The sequence below is a fragment of the Poecilia formosa genome, unplaced genomic scaffold (genome assembly GCF_000485575.1).
Source record: "Poecilia formosa unplaced genomic scaffold, Poecilia_formosa-5.1.2 Scaffold624, whole genome shotgun sequence".
Taxonomy (NCBI): domain Eukaryota; kingdom Metazoa; phylum Chordata; class Actinopteri; order Cyprinodontiformes; family Poeciliidae; genus Poecilia; species Poecilia formosa.
In genome coordinates, this window is record NW_006800563.1 from 171,044 (window position 1) to 194,001 (window position 22,958).

General features: G+C 39.3%; 1 protein-coding gene and 1 long non-coding RNA gene across 3 annotated transcripts in view; one reads left to right on the forward strand and one right to left on the reverse strand.

Moving 5' to 3' along the window:
• LOC107834438 (uncharacterized) overlaps window positions 1–17,415 on the forward strand; it is a 25,577-nt gene extending 8,162 nt beyond the window's left edge. The window contains exon 2 of the long non-coding RNA XR_001660237.1: window positions 15,842–17,415. This is a non-coding gene — a long non-coding RNA (uncharacterized LOC107834438). The remainder of the gene's footprint in view (window positions 1–15,841) is intronic.
• Window positions 1–22,958, reverse strand: part of braf (B-Raf proto-oncogene, serine/threonine kinase) — an 80,496-nt gene that overhangs the window by 18,124 nt on the left and 39,414 nt on the right. For both annotated transcript variants that reach the window (XM_007541684.2, XM_016665815.1), the window contains exons 2-8: window positions 18,133–18,234; window positions 17,650–17,937; window positions 12,972–13,075; window positions 11,672–11,774; window positions 7,853–8,001; window positions 4,541–4,660; window positions 4,008–4,167 (exon numbers count right to left, since the gene is read on the reverse strand). In XM_007541684.2, coding sequence (XP_007541746.1) covers window positions 4,008–4,167; window positions 4,541–4,660; window positions 7,853–8,001; window positions 11,672–11,774; window positions 12,972–13,075; window positions 17,650–17,937; window positions 18,133–18,234 — 1,026 coding nt within the window. The remainder of the gene's footprint in view (window positions 1–4,007; window positions 4,168–4,540; window positions 4,661–7,852; window positions 8,002–11,671; window positions 11,775–12,971; window positions 13,076–17,649; window positions 17,938–18,132; window positions 18,235–22,958) is intronic.

Consider the following 22,958-nt stretch of genomic DNA (forward strand, 5'->3'; position numbering starts at 1 on the left):
GTTATGTTATGAAATAAGCTAATTTGCTGCCATTTTAGAAAATAAACCTTAATATCTGACTATTTAACCTCCATAGCAACCTGGCTGCAGACTACTTTAAAAATTGAAAAAGTTCAGTTAACCCCTCTAAGTTTAGTTTTTATGTTATCACCTCAGAAAGATCTAGATTTGTAAGGTTGAAAAATAAACTATTTGTCATTAGATTTTGATATTCAACAAGATCTTGAGAAACATCCATGCATATAAGTTTTGTCAATTACTGTAATAGTGTCTTCATATGTCTCCCTAAAGAAATTCTGGCAGAGGTCTACTGAACGTCTAGGACCCTAAAAATGCTTGAATTGTAACACAGACCATAGATCTAAATCTTTACCATTTGTTTATTGAGAATGACAATGCTATAAAATTTCATTTAATGGTTTCAGCAAAGATAAATTAAGAGATTAAATTGTACATTTAGGATTTAATTAGGAAGTTTACTTTGTAAAAGTGCAAAAAATTATATTGTTAGTTTGATTGTTGCGTTAGCATGGCTACAATTTGATGCTGTCATCTTTTGTGTTTGAGCTAGGTTTGTTCACAAATAGCCAATAATCAGAGATTGATTTTAAACTTGGCCAATTAATCTGGGGCCCCACTCAAGGCTTCACTTAATCTATATTTATACACTGCTAGTCGTACTGATGTTCTTAGTGAGAAGGGGTGGTTAAATCAGATTCTGAATAAGGTCACATATTGCCTTGGGCCAGCCCTGCATGAACAGCTGGAGTCGCTCAGCTGCATGTCTCTGCTGGGTGCGAGAGACCAACAGGGAGATTTTGTTAATCAGGCACTAGCAGGGACAGACCTTCAGGTTTTGAGGTGCGTCACAGTGACAGATGTGGTACAGTTTCTTTATATCAGGATATTTGATTCTGTTCCACAGCAGTGGGACTGACTCAATTTGCCTGTAGAGAAACCAAACACTGAATCCAGCACTGGGGCAGCCTGATATAATTTAAGTCAGAAGTTCCTCTACAGCCGAACCATTTCTTTTTTTGGGNTATATATAACGAATATATGTTTTGGTTTCTCCAAAACCAAAATATCTTAATATCTTTTAAATAAGAAAGGTGGCAACAGTAAAACTTTGGATTTTTTGATGTTGTTGAGAAGAAGCAGGATGAGGAGTCATATCTTTAAGACTTTATGCATCTTTAACAAGCTGCAATCTTCTAAAGGATCGTAGTTTTATCTCGTTAAATCAAGAAACTCTCATTATAATGTAAAACTCATGTTGTTAAAATAAGAAACTTGTTTTCACGAGTTATATCTTTTATAACAATAAAGTTTCTCTGTTTAACAAGGTTTTTTTCATTAAAATATGAAAGTTTATCATTATAACGAGTTTAACATGCTTTGTATCTTGTAACAGTAAACTTTCTTGTTTTAACATGTTCTTATATCGTTAAAACGTGAGTGTTCTATTGTTACAACAATAAACTTTGTTTTCGTTAGTTTTGCATCTTGTTGAAACATTAAAGTTTTTCATTATAACGCCTTGTTATGACGAAAAATGCTTTTGTTATAATGAGATATTATAACAAAATATACTGCTTCTGATTTTATTTCTAAGCTCTGGCAGTTAAACTCTTCTGTACTTTATGGTAGGAAGTTTTCTGAATTTATTCAAAGTCCTTTGATGTCCTAAAGAACATGCAATGCTCTAGTCTAAAGGCTTGTTTATGTTTAAATCATGTGTTGCTCAATATTGAAGTACATACATATCATTGGCAAAAAAACAAAAAAAAGAAAAAAGAAAAATGTGGGATCAAAAAACAACATGAAAGTGAATATTGGCCAAAAACAACAACAAACATAATCATAAAAAACAACCAACCAGTCAACTTGGAAGAATTTTATTACAGACACACAATCCAAAGCTCCAATCGGTCAGTAACTAAAATATTGTTTATTTTGTAATCTGTCACTGATATTTCTTTGAGGCTTTACAAATATTTACTAACGGGTAAGGGGGTCAAAGTTAAAAAGGGGCACATTGAACAAAATTTTAAAACACGGTACAGCAACATGGCAACACATATTAAGAATTGAATAATCAGATCACACTGTATCGTTGTCATCATGTGGGGACAATGCAATGCAAATTTTGTATACGTTTTCACCAGTGACGTGCGGTGAGGTTCATTGCTGGTGAGGCACTGACTTACGACTATATAGACATCATGCATGCTATTGAACGTATGGAAATTCCTCGCAGGCATACAACGCTGGGGGGCAAAAAGACTAATCTTTTACATGTCATCCATAGCCGCGTTAACTCAGTGAAACTTAGAAATGTAGGTATTAATTTCGTGCTATGATCCACAGGAAAGGGATACTCGGTGCATCGAGCACCGAGTATCAGGCCTACTGTTAGAAAGCACTTTCTCGCTCTGTATTCGCCAAGTTACTCGCAGACTCGTTGCCATAGCAACTGACAACAATGCCACTTCATGTTTTAGGATTTAACACCAAAACAACATTCAAGAATTTTGCACACAGAACAGAACATTCAGTCTCTTGTAGTAAGTTTTAAGTTTATTGTTTTATTAATAAATAATTGCTGTGGTAGATTACCTACCGCTTCTACTTTACGGAATTATTTAGACATACAAACTGTAGCCCACAAAACGTACATTTCATTAAAAAACTAAACAAAAACATCTTATTGCTGTCTTACCTTTACTTATCAATGAAATCCATGCACCGCTAATTCTGCACAAAAATATCCATTCATCCAAAGCCAAGTCTATCCTCGGCATGTCTTTTCTACTCCGTTTAAGAATCATAAAACCGTCTCGAAGCAAAACCTTCAGCTCCGGTGTTGGTCTTCCTTTAGTTATTATGTCCTGCTTCAATTGAAAATCCACTTTAGAAAACTGTTTAACTGTAGAAATGTAGTCTTTCATTTTGACGTCGGAAGAGAGGAGGAAACAAATATATCGCTGTACTTTACTTATTTACTGTATGGCTAGCTCCATGGCTAGCTCACTGTGTCTTACTCTGCAGTTGTGGAGTCACAATATCTGGGATTATGAGCGCCCCCAGCGATGAGGCAAGAGAACTGCCTGCCTCACCTCTAGTCTGTTCTCTGCCGTTTCTGATTGCTCCTCCGCACACAAAACGCGATACACATACAGTTGTTGACAAAAAAAATCCCCCCACTGTACATTATATACATAAGCTAAATTATGGAAAATCAGTCCACAGATTAGATTTTCACAGGGGAACAGAATTTCTCACAAGACTGGCGTACAGACAGGATGCTCTCATAGAATGGCAGCCAGTGCAGCTAGCGAGAGGTTATGCGATCCCAGGTGAGGCTCAGCTCGCTGCTGCCTCTACTGATCTACTGGGGTGGCAGTAGATCAGCCTAACTGTTGCTGACCTGGTATTGACTTTGATAACCTTAGCATGTGCTACGCAGTTCGGTGTGTTTTGGTTCCGTTAGCACTAAACAACCCGCCCACCAAGTCATCAGTAGAGCAGCTGTTTAAATCAGCTAATCAACCGTTCAGGCGAAAATTTATTAATAATCACAATATAGACATTAAGCCTGACAACATAATGTAACAGACTGGATGTTCTGTTTTAGTGTTTTTGCNTGCCCATAATCTGATAGTTAGAGGGTGCAGTTTTACACCCTTCCTGTCTTAACAACATGGAGGCAGAGGCACTGAGAATCCGTTCAGTCATTATTAGACCAAAAGCAGCCAGACTAATTTATTATTGCTAAATTGCTTTTGTTAGCTAAATACTATTGTTGAGGCCAGTTTGTGCCCCTCTATAATTCTAAAATAAAAAAAACAACTCAAAAAAGGGCACTTGGGACATCAAGGATAATAGGGGCAGAGGCTCAAGCCCCCTCAGCTCCCCTGGCCCCTGCATGTGCCTGCTAAACAGTACTCACTACCTTGTAAAAGTTGGACATAGTTTATCATATTCAGCTTGTCCAGCAGACTCACATCAATGTTGACAGGCTCAATGGTGTTAATATGGACATTGGGGGCAGAGGACGAACGATCTCGCTGGCCAAACTGGTTGCGGTGGTCTTCCTCACTGGTCCGAAAACTATTTGGAATGGGGATGGACTTGGATGGGGACACTGTAGTGTGGTATATAGAGCTGAAGAAATGATGAGTAGGAAACAGGTCAGCAGACAGGCATTAGGACAACATCTGAAATTCTGACATTGCTCAAAATTAAAGGGCGCTCTCATCAGGCAGGATATGTTCACTGAAACAGCACATGTGGATTAAATACAGGTCGTTGCTGCCTTTCTATACCCAACAAAGCTGTTTGGAGGAAATTCCACAATTATATTTAGCAGATTGCAATAGAATATCATGAAACTAACATTCCAATATTTACACTGTAAGTTACAGACTGTATGGGATCTAGAAGCAGCTGGTTGGAACAAACATTCAGTGTCTCTGTTATGATTGGACTGATTTTGGGAGCACTTCTAAATATCAGTGTGAGCTGAAGAAGTGCATACCCGGTGGAGTCCGATGGGGGGAGAGATGGACAGAGCTCAGACACGGGTGTGGTTCCCTCTGAGGAGACCTCCTCCTGGCTGAATGGATGATGCTCGAAGAACTTTGATACAAGCAGTAAGCTGCACATCACAAAAATAAAGACAAAATCATTTCTAAAGTTGGTTTAGAAAATCTGAAGGTAAGTGAGCTAAAAAGCAGAGCCATAATGTTGTTCAGATTGACATTTAACATTTACTTTGGAGAACTAGCAGGAAACAGGGAGCATGTAGACCCACACGGTTTGTAAATATAAGACCACAGCACCACCATGTGGTGGTCAACATGATGGAAGTTTTACAATGTTAACTCAAACACTGGAGTTAATATTGTGTCATAAAACACAGATGTTTATGTGTAAAAAGATAACCATGAGAAAAATATATTTATTATTAAATCCACTTACAGCCATGGTAAAACGAAAGTACACCCTCTTTAGGTTTTGTGCATTAAGACATAAAATGAATATGGTTTTTACCATTTACAGATTACATGTACAGTGGCGTGAAAAAGTATTTGCCCCTTTCTCATTTCCTAAACGTCTACATGTTTATCACACTTCAGTGTTTCAGAACATCAAACTAATTCAAATATTAGTCAGACAACGACAACACAAATAAACACATATTGCAGTTTTAAATGAAGGTTTTGAAAAAAAATATTCAAAACCCAAACACCGGAGACTAGCAATATTAAAGTAATTTGTTTACGGTAAGATCATCGTCAGCTCTCAATGAGATATGTCGAGAAGGATGGAATAAAGGCAGCGGAATAGGGTTTTCCTAAAATGCAAATTTCTATAAAAAAAAAATAAAAAAAAAAGAATTAATGTGAAGAACAGATCAAATTATTTCTTCCTAGTTTGGTCACAATTAAATGGAAAATGGAGATGTAGCTGCATTTATCAAAGCAGATGATAAACTAAGTCTTCAAAAATTTAAAATGCGGGTGGAACNACGTCACAGCGCAGCTACCACGTGCGTGACCGTCTCACAAACACAAGCTACAGTAGTAAACACATGCTAATGTACATTGTGGACTAGCAGACCGGCAGAAGGTTTTTGCTTCAGGACTCGAAAAAGAACGGTTCTCCACTGTCAGTGGGGTATCTGTTCAGCGATGTGAGGTATCCTGATCGTATTTGTGGAACTAAAATTCACAGAAAAAAATAAAGTCAATAATTAACACATCCATTATGAAAACCTTTTAGCTAAGTACAGCATAATGGCAGTACCGATACAACTTCTACACCTCGAAGCCTGTCTGTTACACAGTCTTACGTTAGCTGAACAGATCAATATGCAATGTGTACCGTATCAGACACACATTAAAGATTTTATTTTACCTGAAAAGGCTTTTTACTAAACTGTAATCGTGTTAGCCACGCTAGCATCGAGCACCGAGTATCAGGCCTAGGCACAGTCAAACATGTGCCAACAACAGAAATCACTGATTTCAAAAGAAACCCTCAAAACCATGAATGCCCGACTTACCCAGCCTTGCAAGAACAATAGGCATCAGTGATCTTGTCCACAGCTATATTTATGCTGAGGGTGTGAGGATCTGCTGTTTTCCTCATCGACCGGTAGCATTTCGCTGTGACGCGCACAATGTTAGAGGCATCCCGTGGCTCAAACACCTTGATGTCGTCCATAAAAGATGACATGAACTTGTTGGTTCTCCTGTCCATTGTCGTGGCTGATATTTTGTGAAAATCCTGCAGAAATGCTACACTAATCGACTCAGAAATACTCTGCAGAGAGTCAATCGAAGTGAAAGACGCCATGTTTACATAGAAACTAAGCTCCGCGAGGCTTTGTTTGTGAGACATGCAGCCACGTGGGATTTTCGAGGACGTTTCTGGACGGAGCTTGTTAAGGCCCATCAAAGTTGTTGGAGCTATGTTTTCTTTATTTCTTTATCCATTTGAGTTTTGTTACTTTATTATTAAATTTCTATTTTTTGTATTATTTACAGAGTTTATTTGTAGGTTGATAATTGTTGATTTTATTTATTTTTTGTTTTATTATTTTTCTTATTTATTTTCTAAATTTAGACAGGAAGTAATGTGGGTCAGTCCACTTTCTGTAAGTGCAGGGGCCTGGTGAAGGACCAGCAGGCATTTGGGTTTGGGGCCGATGGTTTTTACCAGAGCAAGAGTGGTAGCATGAGAACAAATGAAAGTTAGATCTCTGTAACTGTTTGGTGAAAGGGGAAAATACATCACCAAGAACAATCAATAAGTTTGGACATTGAACCTTGTTTTGCCTGTGCCAAGAAACATGACTCCAGTGCCTCAGTAGTGGCTTGGTGGAACTTTTATTGTATGTTTGGCTTGGCAGACAATCAGAAGTGGCTCTGTCTAGTTTGGTTTTTCACCTGTTTATCAGCTTTATTGTAACTTTATTGTGGTGCACTGCAGCCGCTGCAATTCCTAAAAACAAGCGACAAAAACTGAACTAATCCCCTGTGTTCGCAAAACGTGGTGATATTTATAACAGTTATCAAACTACGGCTCCTACAGCATATTTAAAATAAAACGATTGACCAATATAAATAGAAATTCACCCCTTCTTGGATCTTGACAGAACTAACAGAAACTAAACTGTTTATAGATTTGTATCATGGAGAATTTATGAAACATCAGTCTTCTCATCTTTATTTTAAGTCGTATTTAATATATATATCTAATAACAAATGACTAATATTTTCATGACAGATTTCTCCTTGTCCTGTATTGGGATAAAATGGTTTTCTGGACACAATGAATCACATAGCGACCGATAGGCGCTGTCCAGTCCAGTAATACACATCAATGAGCAGGAGTATGAAAGACGTAAAAATAATTAACTATACTATATTAAGAAATTGTATTTAAGCCTCGGTGCTACATGAANTCCTCCTTTCCCCACTGTCTAACCATGACATCTGCCACGCTCCTCTTGAGCGTTGCGCTAAGAAAGACTACTGGCGTTTTGGTACCAGCCATTTTAACGGGCTCTTCCCTCGTGCTCTCTGTCACACTGTTTCCCTTTTGCTCAGTTTTGATGCCAGTCGATTACATCATCAATGAGCATGCTGCGGTTAGCCAGTAGAGCCCAGATCTTTTTCGTAGGCCAAATTTCTATCATTTCTACCATATACTGTATATATTGCATATTCCTAGTGAGAAGTGTGTCGGGAATGATTAAAACACAGGTGTCGTGATCTGATCAAATAGAGAGAAAAAGTTCCAAGCTCGACAGCTGGATGAAGCCCCCATGTCCAGAACTTACTCTAGCTGGTCATAGTTGACACACATGAGAGGAACCTCTGTGCTGCAGCGCTGATGGAACTTGTAGCCACAGGTCTGACAGCGAAAACCCTGGAACAGCAGCTTTCTACAGAAATCACAGAAGGCCAATGTGAAGAAGGTCTTCCTCACCTGCCAAACACACATAAATACACAATCAGGAGGATGTGGGCCTGAGCAACAAAGAAGATAGGTTCTTGTCTCCACAGGGGCTAGTACAGTGTGTCTGTTAAACAAGGTGGCAGCTCAGCAGCGGCAGTATCAGTTTTCAAACAGCAGTACACAGACTCCGTTAGGGACACTTGATGGACTGGTTATGACCCTGTCTTTGAGGGTTAGTGATTACAACTTTTGCTGGATCAGTTAAAAGTCTAACCAGTTTCAACATGTGAGTGTGTGAGAGTGCAAACCAAATAGTAAAAAAAATAGTATAAAAGAAAAAAAGTTTTCATGTGAAATAGGGCTGAAACAATAACTTGGATAAACGTGATGACTCGTTAAGTTAAATTCTGTAATCATTTAATCGTTAAATGGAGTATCCAGACTCAAACATGTCATGTGGTGAAAGAACACTGCAATCAGAGCAGTAATTATCCCAAACTGTTTAAACATATACACATTTGGAATTCAAGATTTAAAAAAAAAAAAATCTTTGTTTGTTAATTTCTTTTACCTACAACTCTTCTCGTTGCGGTTTTAGCTTCACCTGCTTCAAATCCTGTAAAATACCTCAAATTAAGCATCTTTTTGCTATCCAGTTAGTACACTGTATTGATGTAAGCCTACCAGAAAGGACTGAGTTCTTCATACAGTATTCATATGAAGAATGTTTTACCTTCACATGAATCCTTTGCTGTAAATGATTAAGAATTCACGATAGGAATGCTGTTAATGCATTTTAGGCAATACAATGTCCATTGTCTAATTCAAAAACAAAATTGTTTATTTGCTTCTATTTATGTATTTCTAACATTTTATATAAAAGGCTTAAGAGGTTAAATGAAAAATCTGCAGAGAGTACAATATTTTTTTATTTGATCAATCATCAGAGTAATCAATTACTAAAATAATCGCTAGTTGCAGCCCTGCTGTAAACTGAAACTTGTTTAACATTTATTATGCTGTTTAATGGCTTTACTAGTCAAGTTTTAATGGAACACAAAATTCAGAGTTCAGGGGTGCTGTGGTGGCACAGGGGCAAAGCACGAGCCACGTATTGATGCCTTAGTCCTCGTGGTGGTTGCAGGTTCGATTCCTGGCCTGACGACATTTGTCGCATGTCTTCCCCCTCTCTGATTACACTGTTTCTTGTTGAACTACTTTCAAATAAAGGCCACAAGAGCCAACAAAACCTTAAAAAATAAAATAAAAAAAATTCAGACTTCAGTACACACTTCCCTTAAAATCACAGTTTGGTATGGATGGACGATAAAACTACTCATAAATGGTCAATAATGTTACATCTTCTTCTGCTTACCCGGGGTCGTGTCAAGAGGGTAGCAGCCTAAGTAGGGAGGCCCAGACTTCTCTCTTTCCCGCTTCTTGGGCCAGCCAAGAAACACAGTCCTTCCAGCATGTCCTTGGTCTTCCCCTGGCTCTCCTCACGGTGGGACATGTCCAGAATATCTCACCAGGGAGGCGTCCAGGAGGCATCCTAACTAGATGCCTAAGCTACCTCAACTGGCTCCTCCCAACGTGAAGGAGCAGTAGCTCTATTCTGAGAATGTCCTGGATAACTGAGCTCTCTAAGAAGGAGCCCAGACACCCTACATAGAAAGCTCATTTCAGCTGCTTGTGTCCGTGAACTTGTTCTTTCGGTCATGACCCAAAGCTCATGACCACAGATGAGGGTGGGAACGTAGATCGACCAGTAAATTATGAGAGCTTTGCTTTTTGACTCAGCCCTCTCTTCACCATGACAGACCTGAACAGCACCCGCTTCACTGCAGATGCTGCGCCAAATTGTCTGTTGATCTCCCATTCCATTTTTCCCTCATTCGTGAACAAGAGCCTGCGATGCTTAAACTCCTCCACTTGGGGAAGGACATCTTCCCCGAACCCAGAAAAGCCACCCTTTTCCTGTTCAAGACCATGGCAGTGGATTTGGAGGCACTGATCCTCATCCCGGCCACTTCAAACTCAGCTGTGAACCACTCAGTGGAAAGCTGTAGATCATGACCTTATGAAGCCAGGAGAACCTCATTAGCCGCAAAAAGCAGAGTTGTGATCCTAAGGCCACCAAAACGGATCCCCTCAACATCTTGGCTGTGCCTAGCTTCTGTCTATAAAAGTAATGAACAGAATTGGTGACCAATGGCAGCCTCGGCAGGGTCCAACTCTCACCAGGAATGAGTCCGACTTACTGCCAGCAATGTGGAGTCTGACAACGGTCATACAGGGACCTAACACCATAATCCTTGAGTACCCCTCACAAAGCTCCCTGTGGAACACGGTTGAACTCCTTCTCCAAGTCCACAAAGAACATGTAGACTGGTTGGGCAAACTCCTGTGGACCTCCAGGACCCTGCAGGGTGTAGAGCTGATCCAGTGTTCCACGGCCAAGATGAAAACCACACTGCTCTTCCTGAATCAGAGGTTTGACTATCCGACAGACTCTTCTCTCCAGGACCCCTGAATAAAACCTGCCAGGAAGGCTTAAGAGTGTTGCCCCTCTGTAGTTGGAGTACACTCTGTGGTCTCCCCTTTTTGAATATGGAGACCACCACCGCCAGCCTGCCAATCCAGGGGAACTCCCCCCAATGTCCACGCAATATTGCAGAGTCGCATCAACCAACATAACCTTACAACATCCAGAGGTACTCCAGGGGAATCTCATCCACTCCTGAGGCCTTGCCACTGAGGAGTTTTTTGACCACCTCGGTGACTTGGGCTCTCCAATCTCTGGGGATGCCCAAAGATTGGAGAGCCCGACCCAATGTCCCCAGGCTCCGATTCCTCAACGGAAGACATGTTGGTGGGATTGAGGAGCTCTTTGAAGTATTCTTCCCGATGGCCCACAACGTCCTGAGTCGAGATCAGCGAGCAGCCCACCCCCACTATAAGCAGTGTTGGTGGTGTACCGCTTCCCCTTCCTGAGATGCCGGATGGTGTATGGGGGAATTTTTCTGCTGTAATTCACTAGAAGGAAAGAACATACCCAGTACAACACTTTCATTCTATTGGCTGAGAGGTTGCCAGGCAACGTTGCACTTTTGTTCCTAAAGCAAGCAGAGAATGTTTCGTAAGCGAGCAGAGTTTTGCAAGAGCGTGAGGAAAAAGGTTTGAGTACAAACATTACAAATTTTGAGAAGAAAGACATGAAGTCCTGCTTTCAAAATGAAAATGTAAGCAAAAGTATTAAAAGTTTTGAGAACAAAAGTCATGTAATCCTGCTTTCAGACTGAAAATGTGTGCTCTCGAATTATGGCAGAAAAATTCCCCTATAATGGTGGACCAGAATTGTCTTGAAGCCATCCGGGCCGCATGCTGCTTGTACCCATCAGTCGCAGAGCCGGCTGTCAAGAAACACAAAGTTCTAGTTTGGTCCACCATTCTTTCTCCACTATAGCTGAATGAGAAACCTTAATGTTCCCAAGTAGCAGAGTAGCAATAGCTGAGAGTTTTCTCTGTTTTTAAAGTTGCACAACAGAACAATGCATTGTGCAGTTGGTTCTTGACATAAAGATTCTGATGTGTTCAGGTTTGTACCTGTATTTAGCATTATTTAGACAGGAATATTTGTACCATGACACCCCTAATGTATAGCATTTACATTATAGTACATGCATAATTGGAGACTTACGAAGTTATGTGTGGTAAGTGGCACATTCTCCAACACTTCCACATGGAGCTCCTCTCCAGTCAGCCAGGAGATGTCTGTGTCCCATCCAATAGGCTTCTTTTCTCTAAAACAGAAGTTGAGAGCACAACAGCTGCTGAAAAACAATGACAGTTTAACAGAAAGAAACTAAGCATCCTGCTACTTCAGCTCAAGCAATCATGTACTCTAAGACACAACTGATGCAAGCAAACCAAATGTTGCTTCCATTAGTGGAATCAGAGTTGTAATCCACTCTAACCTCCAAACACAAATCTGTATCTGATTTCAAATGTACACGTTTTCATCAGAATGCCTGCATGCAACACCGACAGAACCAACAACTGCAACCCTCTGACTTCAGGTCTCTATAAAGGCGTAGCTTCGCTACAGTTAAGACCAGAGTTCACTTCACGCTGGCTTTAGACCCTCTGCATTGTGGTTGTCACAATGCTAAAATTTTAAACTCATCCAAAGATTGGAAAAAATGATACTTGATATCATGTTTAATACTGTAACATTCTTTTTTGACTGCACAGGTTTACTTCTAATAAAGAGCAGAAACAAATGTGTGAAATTTCTCCCCTCAATTAATAAAGTATATTCATTCAAGATCCACTGGCTGAGTCATTAGATCTCTACTTAAGTGTGAAAAAAATATCTTTATTTTAATTGTAAGACTATATAGTTGGTGCTTAAATACTGTAAATAATGTCTTCCTATTGAATAGAAAATTTGAAATTAAATGGATAAGTAACCAGTTAACTATGTGCAACTGCACACAATTAGCTGGTAATTTTCTTTTAAATGAGGGCAGCTGGTGGCTTAGCTAGTTTTCTGGGAGAAACCCTGAAAACAGCACCGGGCTCATGGCTGTTTGGTTTTCTTTTACATTTTTTATCTAAAAATCTAAAATTTAACATTTTCAAGGATAATCTGGTTGAAAAATGCCTCTTACAAACTACAGTGAATGAGATCATGCTATAATTTTGTACTTAGTCTGCAGCCTAGTATGTACACTAGCTTGTTGTATTAGGTTTGCAGACTGAATATTCAGTGAAATGGTAAAAAACTATTTTCAAAAGGTTTTTTAAAACCTGTGGAGGGTTCAGATTTTTTCAGGTTTTCATCGACGGATCTAGACTTATTTTCCTTCTAGAAACATACTTGTGATAAATCAAGATCACTTGAAATTTACTCTTGGATGTGGTCTTAAAGATCATACAGTGACATTTTTTTCTATCTACCGCTGCAATTCAGCTAAGCATTTTAACCGAAAACTTACCCATCCTGTATTCTATAGACTGCACAGCACTCTGGGATGAGTCCCCGCATCATCAGAGCTTTCTTCAGCGAGTCCCTCACAGTCATCCCACAGCGGGCTGGGACCTGAACACAAAACAGCAGCACTCACTGAACTGTCTCTAGGTAATCATCATGAGAGATGAGCTAAAGCAGCAGCAGAAACATTTTATTGTTGAAATTTTCAGGCTTGACTTTATTAGCTGCTTTCATGTCTACAACTTTGATTCATCTCAGGAAAATGCACTGCACATTTGGTCAATACAAAATATAATACAGAGCCGTTATTTACACATGTATTAAAAGTCCACTACTACGATTACTTGAACAAGCTTGGAAAGGTCTGTGAGTTAAACAAAACATGTTAATTACATTTAATACACAAAATCATTCTCAGATATTTAGATATCGCCCGATCGGTTCTGCCTGTTTTGAGTTCATTTAGGTATACGCTGTTTTAGGGCTACGTCACGATTATGCTGCTGCAGGTCACACCCCCAAAACTCAGTGCTTACATTGGCTCCTCAGATACGTGAAAATTCCAACAACCAGAAGCACAGCGGTACAACTGTCCAATTTTGTCCCTGAAGAAGTAGAGTCTACTGAACAACCATCAGCCACATCTGCTCAAGGATTAAACACTTCAGATCTGACACAAATTTGAATAAATTTCCCAAAAACATGGCTGGGTGTTTTTTTTTTTTTTTTTGCTCTTGCACTGTTTCTGGGATCAGTAAGTACTCATATGAAAATACAGAAACACACAAAAATGAATTTTGACAATAGTGGACCTTTAAATATTTATCAGACTTGACTTTTTATTTGAGATAACTGCAGGGTTGAAGTTAATTTAATTGCATTTTAATCGAAAACCACATTCCGATAAAATAAAATATTTGTTGTTTTTAATTTCAAGTTATTAACCATCAGAAAAGTGCTATCCTAACCATTCAGCTTTCCAGTGTTTCAGGAACCCCTGATCATTGATGGAAACTCTTTAGAAATGTGGACTGCGGATGCTGACATTAGCATTGGGGACACCTGTGTAATAACCAAACCTGTCATTTGACAGATTAGTTATAACCTGTCAAAACATGATTTTTTTAAACTAATCATCATTTGACAGGTTGGTAATAACCTGTCAAATTTTTCTGTCACTAAAAAAAACAAGACTGTTGTTGTGTTCGAGTTGTACTAAAAGAAGTTAGCTTATTAGCTAACTCCTTTTAGCACAACTCGAACACAACAACAGTCTTTCCAGCAACTCGTCAGATTGTTTTTTGAAGCAAAAATTAACCCTGTTAATTGAATGGGTAATGGGCAATGAAAAACAACGTTGTTCAGGAGTTGTGTTAACGGAGTATTTTCCGTATCTGACCGTTTTTGTTTTTTTTAGTGACAGAAAAATTTGAAACCTGTCCATCATTTGACAGGTTATTACCAACCTGTCAAATGACGATTAGTTTAAAAAAAAATGTTTTGACAGGTTATAACTAATCTGTCAAATGACAGGTTAATTACTGGTGCACATGGGCAGACATTATAGACTTTACGCAGAGTTCATCCTAGAAACAACTAAAATGAATAAATAAAAAAAATCCTTTCTGAATATCATCTCATGAACTCTGAACTAAATGCGTATTGCTGACTGGGAATTGACAGCGTGTTGAAGAGCTATGGACAGGACGCCTTGGAGCATCTGGTTCAGAAGAGCATTCCAAACTTTGGTTGAAATGGCACATTTAATTCCATCTTCCAGTACATACAGAACAGGGAAAACTAAAGAGAATTAAATGTTTTTCTAATCTATTTATAGTCTAAACAGAGGAGCCAGCAGTTTATCTTGAGGAAATAAATAAAGGTGCAGAAGTTACTTAGACTGTAACATGCGCACTGCGCTGCACAACTAATGCGAATGTGGCTCTGCCACTGTGAAGAATTAAAGTTATTTCACCCTGCAGTTTTAACAAATGGAGCTGGAAGATGTTACCTTTCCGCGCCCAAAAGGAGAGTGGCGCTCAGGAGAGTGGCAGATCTAAAACTTATCTGTTTTGGGGAAGTGAAACCACACAAAAAAAAATCCTCAGAAAAGCACACGCCCGGACAGCGAAGAGGGTAGAAGGCTTGCAACGTTCAATTGATCGGTTTGGATCAGATAAGTCCAACAGACTGATGAACTAGCTCAGATTTCTCTGCAGGTGCAGACTAGGAGGAATTTGTGAGGCACTGCACTTTCAGACCCCAGCAGGTGAAGTGCTTGTAATTTAAGTGGAGTCATTTAATTTACTTTATTATAAGTTATTGGGGGCACAATTAATCGTTTTTGTCACTATGGACAAAAGGTTAGATTTGTTCATCTGCTTTATGTGTGATGGAATCTGGATTCAACAAGATGAATATTAACTATGCCACATAAAAAATGCACCTGAATAGCCTATGTTAATGATTTGATGGGTAAAAATAGTACATAATGGATTTTTTTTATGCTGTGACCTCTATTGTCGTTCATCACTTACTTTATTTACTTTATTCAGTAAATAAAGCAAGACACATTTAGTTCAGAGTTCATTAGATGATATTCAGAAAGGATTTTTTATTAATTGATTTTAGTTGTCTCTGCGATGAACTCTTTGCGTAAAGTCTATAATGTCTGCCCATGTGCACCAGTACTTCACCAATTTTCCCCCCTGTGTGCCACCTAGGTCCATTTACCAGTTTCAGGACCCGACCAAAACCCCCAAGTATCATTACCTTGAGAAAAAATGAGATTTGGTTAAGTATAAAACAGGCTTTAATGCCGAAAAAGATAAAATGTTACAAGCCATGCAAGTCACAGAAATGGAACAGACACAGAGTGATATTCACCGTCCAGCGCTGCGCTCCACTTAGCTCACCTTAGGGGTGACACCAAGTGAAGCAAAGATTGTAGCGCGAGTTCTGCTTTTACCTTATCCTCATTCTGTACCCTCCCCAAAGGGTAGTGTTTATCAGTTTAATTTTGTTCATGTGTGACTGTCGTCAGTCTTATGTGACATGACTATGTAAGCATTCAGCAATGTGCATGTGAGCAGATACAAGAAATAGAGGAAAAACAAAGAATCATTTTATCCATAACTTCACTGTTGTGTGTCAGATTTGCCAGTGTACGAGAAACACAATACAAAGGTGCACGTAAAAAATAAATCAGCGAGTAATTTTGTTAATTTTAAACTGTTAAAATCTACATAATTAACATTAGTTAAAGTGCTGGTCCTAATATTTCAATATTAATCAAATGGAAATTAGCATTTCTCTAAACCCAGTGTATTTGCAGCAATTTTGTATGACTATAGCTAAAATAATTATTCTGAAAAATGATCAGAACAACCAGATTGACAATTACTTTTACGATATTAATGGAACTACTAAAAGTCCTCCAATCCTAATTTATTCCTCCAGTCAAGTATTGGTTTTCTTGCAATAGTGAAATTTGTTTTTTGGTATTTCACAATCTTGGTAAATTCAGCTTTGTGCAGGCAATGTATTATGCAAAATCCACATTTTAGCCCTTAAATCCATTTTTGTGTACTTTGAGTTTGTAGGAGTACAAAAAATTTAAATTTATTCTGTCCCAGTGCTCCTTAGGTATCTTTATGTTATTTTAGGGTTAGATTTTCCAGTCTGTTCATTTTTTCTCTCTCTATAACGTTTTTCTTGCCTATGACGTCACTGCATTTGCTGTGGAACTGCTAAGCAAGTTTCGTTGCATGTAAGCAAGTCAAAATATTCAGTTCTAGCATGTATTAACACAAAATATTCCTCAAACAATCACCTGGCATCAGAGTTGGGTGGGTTGATGGCTCTGCTTCTGTTACTGCTGTTTGCTAGCTTTTAGCTGCCTCCTTGAGGATAGAGCTGTACTGCATGTTTTAGATATAACTATTTGACTTTGTGTTTGCTATTTTTGTCTTGGGGAACATGTGCAAATGCGCTCTGTGATGTTCTTGACGCTCACATTATCTAACTCCTTAATAATGTTGAGGCCTTGTTTACTTCATTCATATTGTGGTAGAATTAATATTTTAATAGGAATCTGATATGCATGGACACCATAGTTAAACTACACTCTATACCGTAGGTAGTTTGTATGGGTGGAGAGGGTGTAAATACAGCAATAAAACTCCATTGTAATACATTTATTTGAATACATGGTTCTGCAGGTTGGTCATCTTCATTGTCCTACTCTGGATCATACTCTGACTCCAACATGGAAGGTTGAATGAACAAGTCTTCTGTTGTTCACATCTTTAATTAACTTTGGAATAAAAAGTTTATCTGCCAGTAGATAATTATATTGCTGCTATCAAACTACAAAACTAGCAAAATGGGGTGGAGTGGAATGCTCTACACCCTGGAGTGGGTGGGGGAATGAAATGTCTCATTCACATTTAAAAAGACTGCAGCAAAATGAGTTGCTCTAAAACATACCTCAGAACAGAGTTAAACGAGGCATCTGTGGAGCTGCAGTAACAAGGAATTCAGACCAAAGCACTGCAGTTCTACCCTATAGAGACCATAAGTGAATGATTTACATGCAAAAAGGAAGGATTTAAAAGCATGATGTATCCACTTAAAATTCTTCATCTCCATTTCAACTTCCACAAGCAGGTCATCAGACATACCACTGTTCTCTGTTTGTTTGGCAAGAACACACGGACAATAGGCTTCTGGGGGGAGCGTGGATTGGCCCGTCCAGTATCAGTGGGGGTCTGCAGGACTGCTAATGAGTTGGGGGCTGAGGGAAGGGCCTGAGCTCCACCTCCAACTCCATCACCTCCCATCTTGGCCTCCAACAGGCTTGACATAGGGGAAGTGGTGCAGGAGAGGTCTGTGCCATTCCCCATGGCTTCCAGCAGCTGCTGCTCCCTCTGCTGCAGGGCGTCCAGTTTACTGGTGTACTCTTCATATGCCTGTCCAGGGACAACAAATTTTAAAAAATAGCCTTGTTGCTAATTCTGGCACGTTTACAGAAACTTCAATTAATGTGCACTGTCCGTACCAAAAAAATTAAATTAAATGATACACACAAACTACTGACTGAACAACTTCTGAGCCTCCAGACGTGTTTGAAGGCTCAGACATCTTCCATAGCAAGGCATTCTTACCTCCAAATATATGGAGGGAGGATTGTGTTCGCCTCCAAATTTCTCCAGCAGAGCCTCTAAGTGTTCCTGTGTCAGCTTTATCATCTGCTTGATGTTCCAGATCTGAGGAGAAAATACAAGAGCTGCAGAATTAAGTGAAAAATAAACCAAGCCTATTTTTATCAACATAATAATAATAATAAAAAAACCATTTCTAAATAACAAATGTAACTGGCTTTTGGATCATGCATATTATGCTAACTTATTCACTTCACAGCCATCACAGATGTTCACTGGTCATAACCAGGCACTATAAACCATATGGGCCAAAGCTTACCAAGTGCTAAAGCTGTCCAACCACTCTACACTCATCTTTCTACTTCATTTTATGGCAGAATATTGGAAGCTGAACCAGTTCTAAGGGGAGCAACAGGGTTAGGTGGTGAAAATAGAGAAGGCAGTTATGGTGCACAAAATAAAAAAAATAGCTCAACAAACAAACTCTATGGAACTTATTACATTTAAACCTGGGTTCTCAGTCTATTATTTTCTGGCAAATTGTGATGTTTTCAACTACAACCTTGAAAATGCCGAAAGGCGTACTTTTTAGAAAGGCCTTCATATGCTGTAAAATATCAATCAATCAATCAATCAATCAATCAATCAATCAATCAGTCAAATTTTATTTGTATAGCACATTTCAGCACCAAGGCATTTCAAAGTGCTTTACATCATTAAACACAAAACACAGTCATGCAACATTGAGTCCTTGTCTGAACTATCTGTGGATTAGTTCAGACAAGGACGCTATATTCTAACAAAGTACACCACCTGTTGATCTATGTAATGTTATGGTTCTGTGTGTGGCCAAACCTAAATTTTGTCACAGAGAATGAATTTTTATTTGTTTTTTGGAAGGGAAGGGGGGGGTGAGAAGGGAGTGCATTAAGCATTTTTTACATATGCATGCTTCCAAACCAAATATATGGTTACTTAGGCTCTAATGTCTGAGTGTTTTTTTTTTTTTTTTTAATCTTCCATCTCTTTGTCCTGTGATGGACAAGTGGCCAGTGCTCAACTCATGAAAAAGGTCATGAATGAAATAAAATTGGTCAAATTTGTATTTCAGATCATTTACCTGTTCTGTTCTCTATCTCCATTTCAACCACTATGGTAAAAAATGTACAAGATCTATTACTACTCGTAGGATTACCTCATCAACCACCTCTCAGCTCCCTGCAGCCACTGATGATATGTTACCACCTGTGTCACACATCAGCAGCAATTTTGATGTCGATGATCTCATTACCCAATTTAATAACTTGTGCACAAACACTTTGAACTCTATAGCTCCTCTTCCAACCATGAAGAAAAATAGATTTTCTGAGCCATGGTTCAAGTAAACCACAGGTGTCAAACTCCAGTCCTCAAGGGTTGCAGTCCAGCAACTTTTAGATGTGCCTCTCCTGCACCACACCTGAATAGAATAATTAGATCATTAGCAAGGCTCTGGAGAACTGATCTACACAAGGAGGAGGTAATTAAGCCATTTCATTCCAGTGTTTTGTACCTGTGGAACATCTAAAAACTACATGACAGTGGCCCGAGAGGACTGGAGTTTGACACCTCTGAATTAAACTATCCGCAATCTCAGGCAAGACTGCAGATGAGCTGAGAGGCACTGGGAAAAGGATAGGTTGCAGGTTTCTTTTGACATTCTGAAAAATTGTACACATAATTATCAGAATACTGTAAAATCTGAAAATCAAAATTCTTGGTTGTTCTGGTTTCCTCAAACAAACATAGGCCTCAAGTGCTTTTTAAAGTCTTAGATAAAGTTAACTGTCAAAATGCATCTGCTTTTATAGCTTCTGTTGATCTTTGTAATAAATTAACATTTTTCCCTGACAAAATTTCAGCCCATAGGGGCTTTACTATTCTGCCCATGTTGAATCTTCCATCACCTCAAAGTCTCAAAGTCGGTCATGACATGAGTACACGTCTGCTCCCGCAAAATGTTTTCAAAATTTTGCTAGGGCTTATGGTTTTTTTTTGTCAGGGTCCTTGAGACCAATGCTGGGTGTCTCACAAGTATAGAAACTCTGTCTCCAGCATACTGTCTGACAGAGAAAGCCAGACCAGGTGGAGATAATTAATTACCATAGCAACATAGCTGGAGAGCTGCAGGCTATTATGGTCTGTCTGTTGTCTCTCTGCAACTTATTGGTTTTCATTGGAGTGGGAAATATTTTGTCTTTTTGTTTTAGACACATTCCTCATTATCTGCTCTTTCATTTCGAATATTAAATCAGTTAAGTTTTTGGGTTGTTTAGGTTCATTTGAGAAGACAAGCACATTTTAAATGCAACAATTTAAAATGTCTCAGCTCAGGTCTCCATTGCATTGTGGGAAAAATACATTTCCTGTGGCTATTCATATTTTTGCTTACATAAATGTATTACTTCTCAGAATTTTTCAGTGTGAATTAAAATCCTTAGTAATGTAGGTTGAAATTTTTCTAGAAAAAAACAATTATCCACTGTCTTTATTTTTTTATTTCAGACCGTGAATGAGAACCACATGTGCAAAGCTTATAGCCGTCAGTCTCGGACTAATTTCACTGTGTATGAGGTTCAGCAATTGCACTGTATTGATGAGCTGACATAGCTCATGCCAGATCCATGTTGTCAGCCAACATGCACATGTTCCTGATTAAGCATCATGAAGCATGTAGCATTCTGATGCAGGACCTAGATCAAAGGTTATATGTTAGGCTACTTTTAATTTGCTTCAGGAACTTAATATGTATAGTTAATTTAGTGCTATGCTCCACAGCAAAGGGGAAAACAATGTATAAAAACCATTGAAGAACAACTCACAGCCACCTTTTTCTCATGTTCTGTCAGCCATGCCACACACACTCATTGCTATAGCAACTGACAACAAAGTCACTATCTGTTTCAGGATTCAATATCAAAAAACACTCTAAGAACAGAACATTCAGTCTGTTGCAGTTTTATGTTTTTAGGCTTAATGTTTATTTTGCTGCCACTGCTATTATCTAATCTAACACTCTAGTTGTTTAGTTAAATTAACCACCTACTTTACTGCACTTTTTATATTTTTTAATTGAACCAAAACACAAATGCCACATCACATCTACTTGTTATGGTTGTCAAAGTCAAACAATAATAACTTAACTACTTCCCTCCCTCCCTATTTTTTTTTCTTAATTAAAACGTTTTCCTGACCTTGTTATTTAAATATAGTGTTGACAATTGGTAGCAAAGCACTGCATTCATTTTTCTTTTATATAAAATCAGGCTTATATTTAGGACTTTGCGCATTATATTGATAACTTGACAACTAAAACCAATGGTAGTTATCGTCAGCCAACAGCTTTTTGCCCTCCGGCAGGGAAATGGGGCGTCACACTGCAAGGGGTCCATACCACTCTGGGGGGAATTCATTTGGCCCTGGTGCTTTATTCGGCTATGCTTCAGTAGCATTGATATAGAAAAAGCTTTTAAATTGCAAATTCAGATATTTCAGCCGACAGGCTCAAATCTGATTGTCATTCACATTTGGTCAATTTAATGTATGACACTATATGTGTGGCATATTAAATGTGCCAGTAGAGGAGTTAAGACGCTGAACAAAGCCTACTCCAGCAGGACAAAGACTACTCCAACCATCAAGCATGTACACAGGACCACTCAGCTCCCCCATTTATCACATATCACGGCTTCTTATTTCAGCATACAAACCAGTGAAAAAGAGAGCACTCACTAAAATAAGGTCTGTGAAATCTTGGCTTGACAGTACCACTCAGCAACTGCAGGACTGTCTAGCAACCACAGACTGGGACTTTTTCTGGCACCTGGACCTTCATCTCAGCAGTACTTGGCTACATCCATCATTGTGTTAACACCGTCACAGTAGACAGGCATATCCAGAAGTCCTGGATGAACAAGGAGGCCAAGGAACTGCTAAGGGAGAGAAATAACACTTTCAGACCAGGATACAGGGACCTGGACAGCTGAGCTCAAGCCTCTTAGAAGAGAGGCATCGGAGAGGCCAAGGCGAATTACGAGCAGAGGATTGAGGAGGAATTCAGCAGCAACAACAGCTGGCAGGTGTAGTAAGGGGTCCAGCACATCACCAACTTCAGATCCAGCAACACCATCAAAATCTCTGGCAATGCTTCACTGGAAGAGGAGCTCAATCATTTCTGTGCTCATTCTGAGGCTGAATCACCAACAGAGCCCCTACTGTAGCCAACATCCCTCCACAGCCAGACCGTCATGGCACAGGAAGTATGGAGAAACCTCAGGGAAGTGAACCACCGGAAAGCATCTGGACCTGATGGTGTGAAACGGAGGGTGCTGAAGGACTGTGCAGACCACCTACCTGGGGTTTTTACCAGCATATTTAATAATTCCCTCATCCAGTGCGCCATCCCAACATGCTTAAAGTCCTCCATCATCATCCTTCTGCCAAAAAAAGAACATTAGCAGTCTCAATGACTACTGGCCAGTGGTACTAACCCCCATCATCATGAAGCGTTTTGAGAAACTTTTTTGGAGTCGCATCACTTCTCATCTGTCACCCAAACTTGACCCCCACCAGTTTGCACGCAAAACCAACCAGTCTACAAAGGATGCCATTGCTACCGCTCTGCACACCACGTTGAGACGTGGAACAGCATAGGAGCTACATGAGGCTGCCCTGCCTGGACTTCAGCTCGGCTTTTAACACCATCATTCTGAGGAGACTAGTGAGGAAATTTCAGGACCTGGGATCACAACATCTGCTGCTGGATCATGGACTTCCTGACAGAGGATGAG